This window comes from Phaethon lepturus, unplaced genomic scaffold (assembly GCF_000687285.1).
Source record: "Phaethon lepturus isolate BGI_N335 unplaced genomic scaffold, ASM68728v1 scaffold13285, whole genome shotgun sequence".
NCBI lineage: Eukaryota > Metazoa > Chordata > Aves > Phaethontiformes > Phaethontidae > Phaethon > Phaethon lepturus.
Window position 1 is genome coordinate 1 of NW_010542750.1, and position 13,717 is coordinate 13,717.

General features: G+C 50.5%; 2 protein-coding genes across 2 annotated transcripts; one reads left to right on the plus strand and one right to left on the minus strand.

Annotated features, from left to right (window-relative positions):
- Positions 1–1,207: 1,207 nt before the first annotated feature.
- Positions 1,208–8,696, minus strand: LOC104621609 (butyrophilin subfamily 1 member A1-like). Its single transcript, XM_010288135.1, has 10 exons — positions 8,612–8,696; positions 7,125–7,472; positions 6,279–6,560; positions 5,131–5,235; positions 4,510–4,530; positions 3,839–3,859; positions 3,187–3,207; positions 2,702–2,722; positions 2,192–2,224; positions 1,208–1,725 (listed from the first exon to the last, which is right to left on the minus strand). Exons 1-10 carry the CDS (start codon positions 8,694–8,696, stop codon positions 1,208–1,210), a joined length of 1,455 nt encoding a protein of 484 aa, XP_010286437.1.
- Positions 8,697–10,369: 1,673 nt separating this feature from the next.
- On the plus strand, positions 10,370–12,887 carry LOC104621610 (tripartite motif-containing protein 7-like). Its single transcript, XM_010288136.1, has 3 exons — positions 10,370–10,373; positions 11,649–11,723; positions 12,367–12,887. The coding sequence occupies exons 1-3, from the start codon at positions 10,370–10,372 to the stop codon at positions 12,885–12,887; spliced, it is 600 nt and encodes a 199-aa protein (XP_010286438.1).
- The last annotated feature ends 830 nt before the right edge of the window (positions 12,888–13,717 follow it).

Genomic DNA, 13,717 nt, shown 5'->3' on the forward strand with positions numbered 1-13,717 from the left:
CAATGGATGGCTATAAGCTCTTCCCAAGGGATAGGCAAGGTAGGAGAGGTGGTGGAGTGGCTCTGCATGTTAGGGAGTGATAGGACAAGAGGAAATGGCCTCAAGTTGTGCCAGGGGAGGGTTAGATTGGGCATTAAGAAAAATTTATTCACCACGAGAGTGGTCAAGCATTGGCACAGGCTGCCCAGGGCGGTGGTGGAGTCGCCATCTCTGGAAGTGTTCAAAAAATGTGTGGATGTGGCGCTTCAGGACATGGTTTAGTGGGCATGGTGGTGTTGGGTTAATGGTTGGACTTGATGATCTTGAAGGTCCTTTCCAACGTTAGTGATTCTGTGAAAAGCATATCTGGCCTCAGAGGACACACATACTTTTATCCTCTCCTTGCAGGTGGCAGTTTCCACTACAGCAAAATAATCTGGAGTTGCCTGAAAACATGTCTTAATACAAGATGCCCTTCATATGAATTTTTGGTTTCCTCCAGCTTCATTTCAGCCCACATGGGACATTCTAAGCCTGCTCCAGGCTCCTCAGCACTGTAAGCAAAAGCAGCTTTTCCTCCCCCAGAACGAGCGACCAAAGTGTTAGATGTCTCCAGGCCATAGGTGAGCTTGTCACCTGGGCTTGTGCTGCAGGCATGGGGACAAGCACAGCCATGGACTGATCCCACTGACATGTCTTCATTGTCTTCTGCAGGATGCACATTTTCTCAAAAGTGCCTGCAACTCCTCACAGGCTAAAAGGAGATGGAGACAACATCTCAGACACAGACATTTGGTGCTGACACACATGCAGACAAATCCCACTGAAGGAACTTTATTCCACAGATCTAAAAAGTGATCCCTGATGCGGGAGTGTTTTTTCAGTGGAAGTGTCGTTCAACAGGTAAGAAAGTGAGGCTGAAAGACTACACTCACAAATTGCAACTGGGGAAACTCTGACCAAACATAAAGGGTTAATTCTTCCCCTTGAGAGAGGTGCAGCACTGGGACAGAGGTCCAGAGAGGTAACAAGATCTCCATCCTTGGAGATGCTACACAATTCAGCTGAACATGGTCCAAAGACACCTAGGGCAGCTTTGAGGTTAGCCCTGGCTGTGAGCAGGTGGCTGCAACAGAAACCTCCACAAGTTCCTTCCAACCTAAATCTTTCTGTGAGTCTGAACTCCTGAGGTCCCCTCAAAGAGGCTTCTTTTACTTCCTCCCCTTCATCAGGGACACATTTTGAGCCACGTCCCAGGACCCAGCCAGACCCAAGGGTGGACACTTATCCCCTCAAATGATGCCTGTGGAAACGTGAAGATGGGAATCTCCTCGTCGACACTAAAAAATGCCACCCGCCCCTGTTCATAATCCAGAGAGACTCGGATCCGCTTGGGAGTCTGGATTTCAGGAAGGAGAGTGCGATCAGGGGATGTGAGAGCTTGGAAATGCCCTGCCCACTGCCCCACTGCCCAGATGCCCTCCTCTGGTTTAAACTCAATCTCACCCTTCCTTTTCACATCTTTTCTAGAGACCCCCACAGTCCATCCTCCTCCATCCACCACCTCCACCTCCCAGTAGTATCTCCCCGAGGTGAAGCCTTCACAGCCCAGGACACAGCGCCATGGTTTAAATCTCTCGGGGATGTCAGGGATGTCCTGCCGCGTGTCTTCTCGTTTCACGCTTTTGCAGTCGTCAGACAGGACGAGGTCACAGTGGGCTGTGTCTGGATCCAGAACCACGTTCACTGCAGGAAAGATGGAGTCAATACATCAGGGCAGAGTTCACACCAGGAGAGATCTTTGCTGGGACTGCATAAGGAAGGAGGAGAGTGAAAGCAATAGCTGGCAGACTGCGGCATGGGAAGCTGCACAAGGTAACAATATTAGTGCAAGGAACAGAAAACGAAGCTGAGAGACGACATCAGGCAGGGAGGGACGAGGATTGCCAGCAGACCTCTGGGCTGAAGAAGTCCCCATGTCTCTAAAACATGGCCAGCACTGCTCACTCAGGATCAGGACTCTCCAGATCTGCCTGAAACGGTGGCATGCACCAACTGAACAAGAGGTCTGGGTGTCACACCTCCTCTTGTGAGGTGGGTGCTGGCAGAGGCGTCCCTGGTCCCACTAGCATCACTGCGGGAGGGGAACTGCCAGGAAGGGAGATTTAAAGCGGTGATGATTTGGCACCCTGAAAGACCGAACTTTAATTACCTTCTTCTATCGGCACTGTATATCTTCTCCATGCTATAAACAAAACAAAACAATCAACAACACGCAGCTGAGAGATAATCTGAACACACTTGTACTGGATTAGCTCAGGATAATGATATGCCAGCGTAGCTGCACATTTTCTGAATTGTTGCTATATTTGTGAAAAAGTTGTCTCACAGCATGTAGCTTCAGAACTTCAATGTTTAGCTACTCCAAAGGGCTCCATCCATTTACTACAAATATAATCATGCTGATTCAGACATGTATTTATGGTCTGTTTGTGCTTTCTTTGAAAACTGAAAAGAATTTTATTTTTAGTATAGAAAGATTACAGGGAATAGCTTAAAAACACAGAGAACAAAGGAAAATAACATTTCTGAAATGAGTTCTGTATCTTCTACCTCTTCCTTTCCCCAAAGGAAAACCAAAACCAGGGCATACATGCAAAACCCAAATGGGAAAATGGCCCAAATGAAAAGTCTCCCACATAGGAACAAGAACAAGACTCACCAAGTTCTTCAGCTTGCTTCTCTGAAAAAGAAGATAAGTCAGCACAAGATGGGTTGTGGGGCATCGATTTGGATATAGCCTTTCCCATCACCACCTGCACATGCAGGAGGGAAGGTTTCTGCCAATGTCTGGGAATGCAAAGCCCTCTCCCTCCCCCAGCCTGGAGTTCTGCAGGTGATGGTGCAGGTCCTGCTCAAATCTGGGGCAGAAAGAGGTCTCTGGGAGGTCCCTCACCTACAAGGGGACCTGTAGCAGGGCACTCTCACCTGCCTGTGCCAGTGCTGCAGTCGTCCATCCCCAACCCGAGACACCATCTTCAATGATCTTTAATTTTTTGATTCTTAAATTCACTCTCTCCTTTCTGCCTTATCCCCCAACCACTTTTTGGTTCACTTGACACTTTAAAAGTTAAAATGAAATTTAAAAAAAAGCACCACCCCATACAGACTCTGTAAAAAATCCTTTGTAAGGAAGAGGATACTCACCAATTTCTGCATCACGGTCCCCTAAACAAGAAAGAAACACACACAAGTTACTATTTGACACAATCCCTTCCCTGGGACCCCAGCTACAGCATCACACAGGTGAGAAGAGGCTGTGATAAAGGGGGCAGATGCACTGATTTATACTCTGATTGCAAGGATGCTCACGATTCCTGAGTGAGCTGACCTGTGTCTATTTTGCCCATCATTTATTCCCCCCGCATTAGCACCAATTTAGCAAGAGCTTATTTTTAATAGCAAAAGGACTATTTCTTGGCAATTCTATGAGCTGCAAGCAAACAAAAATATATGCTCTTTAAGTAGGTTTTTTGTTTTTGTTTTAATTTCTTGGTAATCAATCAATGTTTTTATAAGAAAATATTCAGCAGCTTAGGCTTCTATAATCTCCTCCTAAAAACTAGTAACTTTTCAGTACTACTTCATTACTAAATGAGAGTGTTAAGAAAGCACTGACAGCCACTCAGGGAAAAAATCCTAATGAGATTTCAGAGTGAATTTTCATATTATTAGGGGTCAGGGAAGGAGGAATTATAGTATCTGCCTGAAAAGAACATTCAGACAGAATGAGAGGATGAATAAACAAGCCTGAGAGTTTTCACAGAGGATTTCACCGGGAAGACGGGGTGAGACTTACGCAGTGCTGCCTCTTGCATCGCTGAAAAGCAAACCAGAAGAGAGCATCACTGCCAAAGCCGATTCCTTTTTCCCCAGTACACTTGTTGGTGCAGGGAGGAGGCTGAAATTGCTTATGATGGAAAAGCTTCAGCCGGGAGCTCCTCAAGACCTTTCTTCTCAAGACTTTCGGAGATCTTGCCCACCCTCCCTGAACCCACCTTGGGCAGAGGCCAGTGCTGTGCTGCTGGAGACCTGAGCAAGGGCTCCAGCTCCAGAGCAGCGGTGAAGGGGCAGGTTTGCACCGACAAGGAGGAGCATGGGGTTAAATTTCACCTTCAGTGCTACCTAACCATCCTGCCCCTGTGATTCTTTAGTGTCGACACAAAGCTGAGACCCCTGCAAAATGAAATGTGCTACTCCAAAGTTTCCTCCACCTTTGGGAAGAACCTTGAGAGCTCTTTGAAAAGCAAAGTTCACTGTTGATACAACATCTGTTCATGATTTCTTTGGTTCTGCAAAGAGTTTCCTTACAATTACGACATCATTTCATCATTTCATAACTTAATTTCACAGTTTTCTATAGCCTCTAGCCAAACCACTTCCTTCCCCCATATCCCCCAAAACGTGCCCCATGAATTCTTCCACTTGAGGGAATTCTCCAGTTTCTGGGAAATGGAAAGTAAAGCTTACCTATTTTTCTCTCATGCTTTCCTGTGAACGAAAGAAAGAAATGTAAATAATTTTAAAAGTCATTGCTTCCAAAGAGCACTGATTAAACCATAGTAGGAATTACAGCCATTTGCAAGGCAGGAAGGCCATGGGATCTGGTCGTGCGTGCAGCGCCTGCACGACCCACTGGCTCCATCTCCTTTTGGTAAGAAACTGAGGATTTCAGTTTCCTTTATTCCCGTGTATTATTTAATCACAGGGGGGTCTTTCAGAAGGAAATGAAGCCCTGCCAGCCCCCAAAAGTGCCAGGGTTTCTTTTTGCAGGGCCAGGCAAATTATTGCTCCATTTTTGCAGGCAGAATCCACCCTCGGCGGGCGCAAAGGAACAGCTGGCTCGTGCTGCTCTAATACCTGCTTCCTTCTTTGCTAGCCTTTTTGTTGGAGAAACAACCTTTCTTTTCTTGCCAGAAATTAAATCCCTGGGCCTTTAAGTTCCCTGGCACCGTACGTGTGTCCAAGACACCGAGACAAGACTCCAGGACCATCCTGGCATTTCTCAAACCCACTCGTCTGACAAAACCAGAGGTGGATATATAGGACAGCTGCCCAGCCCCCTTCCCAAACCCCGCGCCAGGATGATACCTTTGATCTTAAATAGATAAACAGCAATAATAATGAGAGCGACCACAGCAACCAGGACCACGCCCAGGGCGGTCATCCAAGGATGGGCGTTTTGGAAAAAGGGATCTGAAAAATAAAACCCCCAAAGGGGTTAGGCAAGTCTGGAAGCAGCAACAGGAAGTAGATTATTTCCGTTTCATACAAGCTTATCCAAAGAGGTCTGAATCCCATCAAGGGTGAAAATCAGCTCCTGACTGTACTCCTCAAACTGACAAAAAATAATATTTAAAAAAAAATTCATTTGGGCAATTTAGCACTTGTCTGAGGCTGATGATGTTTTGGCTGCATACATTGGTGGGGATTTTTGAAGGGAAAATGGATGTCTAACCAAATCATTTCTAGTTAAATCATGCTTTCTTCCTCTTTGGAAAAAAAATCTTAAATTTCATTAGGCAACATAGGACCAGAAACAGGGTAACATATGCACCAACAGCAACACTCCAGTGCAGAGCAGTACCACCAGGAGAACGGTATGGGCCCCCAGGGAAATAAAAGTCTCCCAAAATGGTTCATTCCCAAAGTAAAGAAGGAAAAGGACACAGCTGAAAAGCACGTGACACTGCGGTGCGGTTTGGTGTATGGCTAATCCAGTTCACCATTGCATCTGCGTTCTGATATATTCCCTGCCTCAAATCAGTCTTCCAGTAAAAAGGAGCTTTTCTGTGTGACAAGGAAAAAATGAAAATATATGCAATATATGCAGATGCTAAAACAAGACACGATGATTTATTCCTCATACCAAACCAGGAGAACAGGATTTCACAGCAGGAGAGACTAAGAGCATGGCTTGGTTTCTCCTTTTCGTTTTGTTCCAGTGTTATGAACGTTTGTATTTAGCCCAGGTGTCTGTAGAAACTCTACTACAATGAGGGGTGTCTTTTTCCTCCCCTAAACCCCACTTCAAGACAGAACTGGTGAATTTTGGCAGCACGCCTGCACAACGCTGCCGAAAGCCGCAGCTGTTTGCACACGCAGCGTGCAAAATAAAATACACTCGCTGCACTGAGCACACAGCCTGCAAAAGGCACTTGAGATTTTCCGCTGTGGCACTTTCCGAGCACAGCTCCATCGGGAACATCAGCAGGGCGATGCCCTCATCCTCTGCTCACCTGATATATAAAAAGCTGATCCCTGTTCCTGGCTGTGTGGGGCGTGTCGGACCAAGCAGGAGAATTTCTGGTTTGCACCCTTGGTGATGATGATGCTGCTTTCCACTGCAAAGAGGCTGCTCTCATCCTGGGTAACGCTTTCCAAAAGGGATGGGAGATGCTGCCCGTGGGGATCCTGCCACAGCACCTGGGGCTGCGGGTACCAGCCCGCCGAGCGACAGGCCACCCGGATCCCCCCGTCCTGGTAGTGCTCCAGCGCGACGAGCGGGGCAGAGCCGCTGGCTGCGGGAAAAGAGAGACCCCAGGGTGATCCTGCGGGGTGCCAGATATTGGGGGAATAAGGTGCCCTGGCTGTTCCTCTCCCTGACAAAAAGGGATGAACTTTGACGCAGACAAATCCCAGGGTTTTTTCAAGACAAGTGTCATCTGGAGTCATGACATTTCTTGCAGCCTTTTTCATTTAACTCAAAGGTCTGCTCTGGAGGCTACTACTGCAGCAGAATAATCTGCAGGCCTGGATATTAAAGTATCCAAGACACAAACACAAATCCAAGACATTCTTACTATGTTACCCAATGCCAATTTTTTTCTTACACCCACTTATATGAAGAAAACAATATCAAGAACATTTCTGAAGTAGGTATAGAGTATCTCACAAGCTCCTTACGGCTGCTTGGTAAGCAATTTTACCTCTCTGAGAAGTTCTTGGTATTTTCAACACGAGGACTTAATAAAACCCTCTTTCTAAAGCAGCCACCTAAAATTGCTGCTGGGAAGAAGGGCAGGGAAGAAGAGCGCTGGTTACGAGCAAGTAAATCAGAGGTACCGGCGACACGGGCTACAGACCTGTCACCTTCAGCTCCACCACAGCCTCATCATAATCCGAGTCACGGCGAACAAAGCAGGTGTAATTCCCTCTGTCAGACAGCTGGACATGGAAAATTTTCAAGTCCACGCTGCCCTTGGCGAGGCCGTCCTTCAGCAGCTCGGTACGCCCTTGGTATTGGAGCATCTGCTCCCCGTACTGGTCCTGGCCCCCCTTGTAGCGATGCACAAAGGGTGAGAAGTGTTCCCGAAACCAGATCACCTCCGTGTCCCCAGCTCTCTGCTCTGGGGAGAAGCGGCAGGGCAACACCACGTCCTTCCCCACAGCCACGGTGATGGGGCCAGGGGGTCCCGTCACATTGAGCGGAGCTGGGAGAAACGCCCAGAGGAAGAAGAAATAACCATGAGTTTGCTGTGTTGACTGAACTTGGAAAACCAGCAGATGCTGCTTCGCATTGTTCGTGTGCTGTCACGCCGTGCCATTGCGTTGGGAGTGTAACCGCGCTGGGGGGACGCGGCGTTGAGGGGAGGGTTGGGAGAAGGACCTCTGCCATGCAGCACGGTAAGTGGGCTGGGGTGAGGCCACCGCCTGTCCCTCTGCTTCCCTGTCCTGCGCTGCTGTGAAAGTTCTTCAGATTCCTAAAAGATTATTTGTTCTCACGGGGACAAGTGCTGCCCATGCTGCTCAGGGAGGGGACAAAGCAGAATAGAGAAGGAAGGAAATGGCTGGAAGGTTTCTGGGTGGTTGGCTGGAGAAAGCAGGCAACTTGGGTACAAACAAAACTCAAATATCCTCAGCTATTCATACCTATTACAAGAGAAAATAAAAATGTCTCAGGTGCTCTAGACATCTTTGGAAATCTTTAAAAAAGGCTTATTAATAAGCTGGTCACTCAACTTACAGAGAAAGTGATTTCTGGTTGAAGGTAAACAAAAGGAAATTAACTTTTTTTTTGGCAAGGTAACTTTCAAGTCAACTGTTGTGCTGCGTCCTTTTACCAGGTCTGCCTTGAAGAAGTTGCTTCAGGTCAGCAATCTAACAGAAAAAAAGCCCAGAATATTTTTTAAAAGGTTTTTGTTCTTTTTCCCCTTTATTGAATTGGTTCTGCAAAGGGTCCATTGAAGCGATGACATGTTGGGAATGTGCTGGGAACATGCTGGGAACATGCTGGGAACAGGGAAAGCAGGGAGGGAAACGGCAGCAAACTACAATCAACTCATCAGCATCGTCTAATCTCCACCTGAGTTCAGCAAGGTTGTGCCGATTGCCTGCGCTGACGTGGCCAGAGGGATAACCCCGGATGCAGAGGGATAACCCAGGATGCAGAGGGATAACCCCGGATGCAGAGGGATGCTGGTGCCTTCAGAAGTGGACAAGGTTTACGGCAAAGGGCCTGACCCTGCTCTGTGCTCTGCCATTCACGGGGAGTAGCTGCACTGGCAGCCGGGAAGATACTCAGGCTGGAAGCAATGCCACAGGGATCAGCAAGGGCCGGGGGGATCCCTACCTGACTTCAGCTCGTGAGCTTGGAAAACTAAACCAAAAATGATAAAAGCCGGCAGAGAGCAGCGGGGATGGAAACTGGAGAGCATCCTCTTCGCTGCTGCACAACCTGGAGATGGGGAAGAAAAGGGAAAGGGCAAAAGGGAGGAGAAACAAGGGAATACAAAATAAAAGGCAGAATTCACATTTAAAGGGGTTTATTGCTGATGCAGCCCCTTTTTATAAGGTCTAGGGAAGAGCCTCAGATGCCGAAGGTTGAAATCGATTTTCCACCATCAGCCTGACTTTGCCTGGTGTTTTACATACAAAATACCTAACTGGTATAAAAAAGTTATGGAATTTCCCACAGGGAAAAAAAGGACAACCTGCAACACCTCTAATTCCACTAAAAAGTGGCAGCTGTTTTAATATGGAGCCCTTGCTTTTCTTATCCTGCCCTAAGAAAGAGATGGAAAGGCGCAGGATGAGGAGGAGAAACCCAGATGGAATGCATGTGGAACTGGGGCTGCATGTTCCTCCTCTGGGACAAATTTGGGACTGAGTTGCAGCACATCCCCTGCCACCACGCTGGGGGCAGGAAGCGGTCTCAGACCAGGGAAAGCAAAATAATAAAAACACTAATTCAAAACCCAGCCAAGATGGGACCCGGCCCTGCTCTGAACCCCCCTGAACCCTCTTATCACTCGCAGGCTTAGTCCCAGCTTTGTTAAGAAGAGGTAAAAACTGCGGCCAGTTTTGGCAGATGGCAGAAAGCCATTTCAATCTGCAGCTTTCCGAGAGACGCCACGTACCTGGAGGCGAGCTCTTTCGTGGGCCCGGGGCAGGAGCTGCTCGGCTGTCACCCGGCGCATCTGAGCTAAGCGTTTCCGTGTCCAAAAACCGAACAAAAACGTCACTCTGCGTCCCAGCCTACCACCCATTTCCTCCTGCACTGCCTCTGCTCAGAAATGAAAGTCACTGAGTGATTTGGGGGTTTTTTTGCAATGCTTTTGCTCCGGAAATGCTCTTCTGGCAACATCTACAGGCACGTCCCTGCAGGGACTCTCCACGGCTGCGTATTGCAGCCTTCTCCCGCGGCTGTCCCCGGACTGGGGAGGGGATGGATACCGGCAGTGGTTTGCACGTCCCCCGGGAAGAGCCCGGAGGCAGCAGTGGGATGGAGGGAGGTGACGGAGCCAGGATTCACACCCAGAGGCAGCGCAGGGTTGGGAGGAAAGCCCAGCACTAGCTTAAAAATTGCTTAAAAGCAATTCCCCCTCCCCCAGCCAAGAGGCGAGTCCATGGAGGATGTTCGGGGAAAGCTGCTGCCCTGGGATGTGTCACGAAGACAGCCCCCACGGGTGCTCAGCCCAGGCGCATCCGGCACCCTCCCATCCCCAGCCAGGAGCACACGGGAGCTGAGAGCATCTGCCTGGGTAAAGGGACCTGATCAGAGACCTTGCCAAAAGGGATGACAAGGAAAAGAGGGAGGCGATAAATGAAGCATACAGAGACACAGACCTGGCCAAAAAATGATAGCGGAGATAAGTATAATAAACCAACCTCATCACTGGTGCTAATTGCTGGGCTATCACAAATCTGCAGGCATCATTTCAGGCAGGGCCAGCCTGGCTCTTCTGACTGTAAGGATGCAAAGCTGGGGGTCCCAGACACCGGGGGGTGTCGGTGGAAGTATGTGAACAGCTACAGGCATGTGCAGCAGAAGGGAATCAGGGAGGACAAGGTGGGGGACAGGCAGAAAGGGGTATAAAAGGGCCCGGTCATGGGTAAAACAGAGCCAGTCAGTGCGCCCGGCTGGCTGGTGAGTCGGAGTCTGGGGGAGTTCAGGCAAGCAGCGGGTCCACACGTTTACCTTCATTGCTGGTTGACCCTGCAGATGGAGGTTCAGCCGCGGCCCCCACCGTGCCATGCCCACGCCGCCACGCGACAGCAGTCCCTGGCTGGATAGTCCCTGCGGAGCCGCTCCGCCCCGGTCCTGCCTTCCTGCGCCCCTGCCCCAGGGCCAGGCAGCAGAGCCATCCGGCAGCAGGTCCCCTCGTACTCTGCTTTATTTTGTGCACAACTGGTGGCTTTCAGAGTGGTGTGGCAAAGCAGAGTGGGTGCCACCTCCCAAGTTCCCTACGAGCAGGGGTGAGGCCATCGCCCCTGGGCACAGGAAAAGCTGCCTGGAGAACAGAGAGGTGGGATGCAAAGTCCAGCACCCGCTGTCCCCCATTTACCAGTTGAGCAAACGAAGCAACACGTGCCCTGCAAGCATCTCCACTCTGAAACCCATGGGCAGCATGACAAATCTGGGCAAGCGGTGCCTGTAAGGAGCCAGACCTCTCCCCTCACCACAGTACGCAGCCTGGACACCCAGAGCATAGCCACCGGTCTGTGGCTGGTGTTCCCACACCACACCCCACTGGGCTGGAGCTGCACATGGTGCCGCTGACCCAGGAGGTCTCTGAGCATCCTGCCACAGGAAGATAACAGCCTCCTCCAGCGGTGCAGCAGCCTCTTATCACCCACCCGCAGCTGGCCAAAGGGAGGGAAGGTGTGGCAGATCCTGTGATGCGAACAGGACGGGGGCACTGCAGGAATGGGAGCAGCGAACTCCCAAGTTCAAGTGTTAGATGAGGTCACAGGCCTGCCAGCAGTTTCAGGGCATGGGAGGTGGTTGCCAAGAGGCGGGGAGGTGACAGCCCCAGTGGTGTGGTCTCCCACAGAGAGGCGAAGGTGCCGGACTCCCAGCTGTGCTCTTCAGGCCAACCAGCCCTCTGGACTTTGATCTGCTCAAACAACCTGGAAATGTTGTGCAAGCCCAGGCCAGCCATGAGCTGATGAGGGAGTAGAGAGCAGGCTGAAGACCTTCAGACCCATCCAAAACCTCCCTTCCTGGAGTGAGCCTGAAGGTGAGTGCTGGCTGTCTAAAAAGTGCCTGAACACTGTGACTTTTCCATCATTCCTTCTGCTTTTTCATAATCTTTAGGTGGTGTCTGAGTCTTGCAATTTCCACTTTCAACAGGGAACCCTGCCTCCCCCCCGTTGATTTTCTGCAGACACGCTGGCATCCAGGACAGAGAGAGAAGGGAGGGAGACCCTGGCCAATCAGGTGGAAGAGATGAGTGGAAGAGGTGAGTTTTTAGAAGGGAAAAGGAGGGGGAACTGTCCTCTGTTGAGGAGAAAAATGCACCCTGCTTCTGCTGTGGAAGAGCTATTTAGAGTCAAAGCACCTGGGGCTTGCCCCAGCCTAGGCTTGTCATGGGGTTGAGACCTGGTGGCTGCAACGTCCCCAGATGACTTCCTCGTGCTGTAGACCCACCACCAACACGAAAGACACCTGAGCTGCCATCCTTGGCTCCCTCCATCACTCACAGAATGAAACAGGAATTTGGGGTCCCGGGGTAATGTCTGTTGCACTGGTTTGTACCTAGATGTGCCTGTTTCACTCTTGCATCACTAGAGACACCCAGGTTCAGGTCCAGGTGTCTGCACAGCAGATGTGCACCCATCCACTCAGGTGCATCCTCCTCTGGGAAATTGGGGTCTCCTTGGCTATGGATTGCATGGAAGCTCCTGGATCAGGAGCAGGGGCAGGATCAGGGCAGCACTGACATTGGGGCAGCCCAGCACAAGGGGACTTCCCACCCCATGCTGGACATCTCTGGACAGGGGAAAAAGGAAATCACCTTGTCCCTTCTCTTGCTGGGGTGTGTGTAGCCTTGATGCACCCCTGGGGCTGCCTGTCCTGAGCAGCTTCTCCTCTTCTGTCCCCAGCCGATGTGACCCTGGACCCAGACACTGCCAACCCCTTCCTCATCCTGGCTGGTGACCAGAGAGGCGTGAGACGGGGAGACGCGTGGATCTCGCTGCCCAACAATCCTGAGCGGTTCGACACAGAGCCATGTGTGCTGGGCAGCCAGGGCTTCGCCACAGGGAGGCAATGCTGGGTGGTGGAGGTGGCTGAGGGGGGGGCCTGGTGGGCTGCGGGTGTGGCCCAAGAGTCTGTCAGGAGGAAGGGGGTCCTCAATTTTACCCCCCAGGAGGGGATCTGGGCTGTGGGGCAGTGGTTTGGACAATACCATGCTTTCACCGACCCTGACTGGACGCCCCTGCGCCTTGCCTGCCTCCCCAGGGCCATCCAGATCTGCCTGGACTTTACAGACAGGCAGGTGGCATTTGCTGATGCAGAAAATGAAGCCCCAATCTTTGCTTTCTGCCTGGCTTCATGTCCTGGGGAGACGCTACGCCCATGGCTCTGGGTGGGGATGGACTCGTGGCTCAAACTGTGCTCCTGACATGGAGGGCGCGTGGGTGGCAGAGGGGAGACGAGAAAGGCGAACACCATCATCTTGGGTCTTGGTGCCAGGAACTGCGGGGGGAGGTCCTACATCTTGCTGGTTTCTCCTCACATGGCTCCTCTCACCACCAAGTGGGAGGACCGGCAGGTCCTGGAGATGGACACCAGCAGGGAGCTCCTTCATCCCCTCCACCCCACAGCTGGGACTGCAGAGACAATGGGGAGCACCGAGGTTCGGAGCATGGAAGAGCTTGGTGCCAGATGGCCCTAGGGCAGAGAAGTGGCATCAAGTGCTGGGGCACTGCAGAGCTGTATAAGGCCATGAAAAATATAGCAGGTTCAAACTCTTTAAAAGGTGCTGGAGTAGCGTCCCTGGATTTTTTCAATTAAGCTTAATCATTAAGTTAAAAAAAACAAGCCGCAAAAACATAGCTAGATGCTGGAGCTCACGATAACACTTATCTTCTCCGTACATTTTAAAGCCTCTCCTTGCCTTATTTCCAGTTCTCACTGACATGTGCATTAAGCACATTTCTTACAGCAGAGCACTAGTAAAAGCTATAGCGACAGCCAAGGAAGGTAAGCAAGAAATTGAGAAGTGTCTGAAATCCAGGGACAAGCCAGTTCCCACAGATCTGCCATTCCCTGATCTCCCTCTGTCAAGGTCTCCTTTTCCTCACATAGACTAGACTAGACTAGTTCAGGTGGAAGGGACCTACAACAATCATCTAGTCCAGCTGCCTGACCACTTGGCTGAGCAGAAGTTAAAGCTCGTTATTAAGGGCATTGTCCAAATGCCTCTCAAACACTGACAGGCTTGGGGCATTG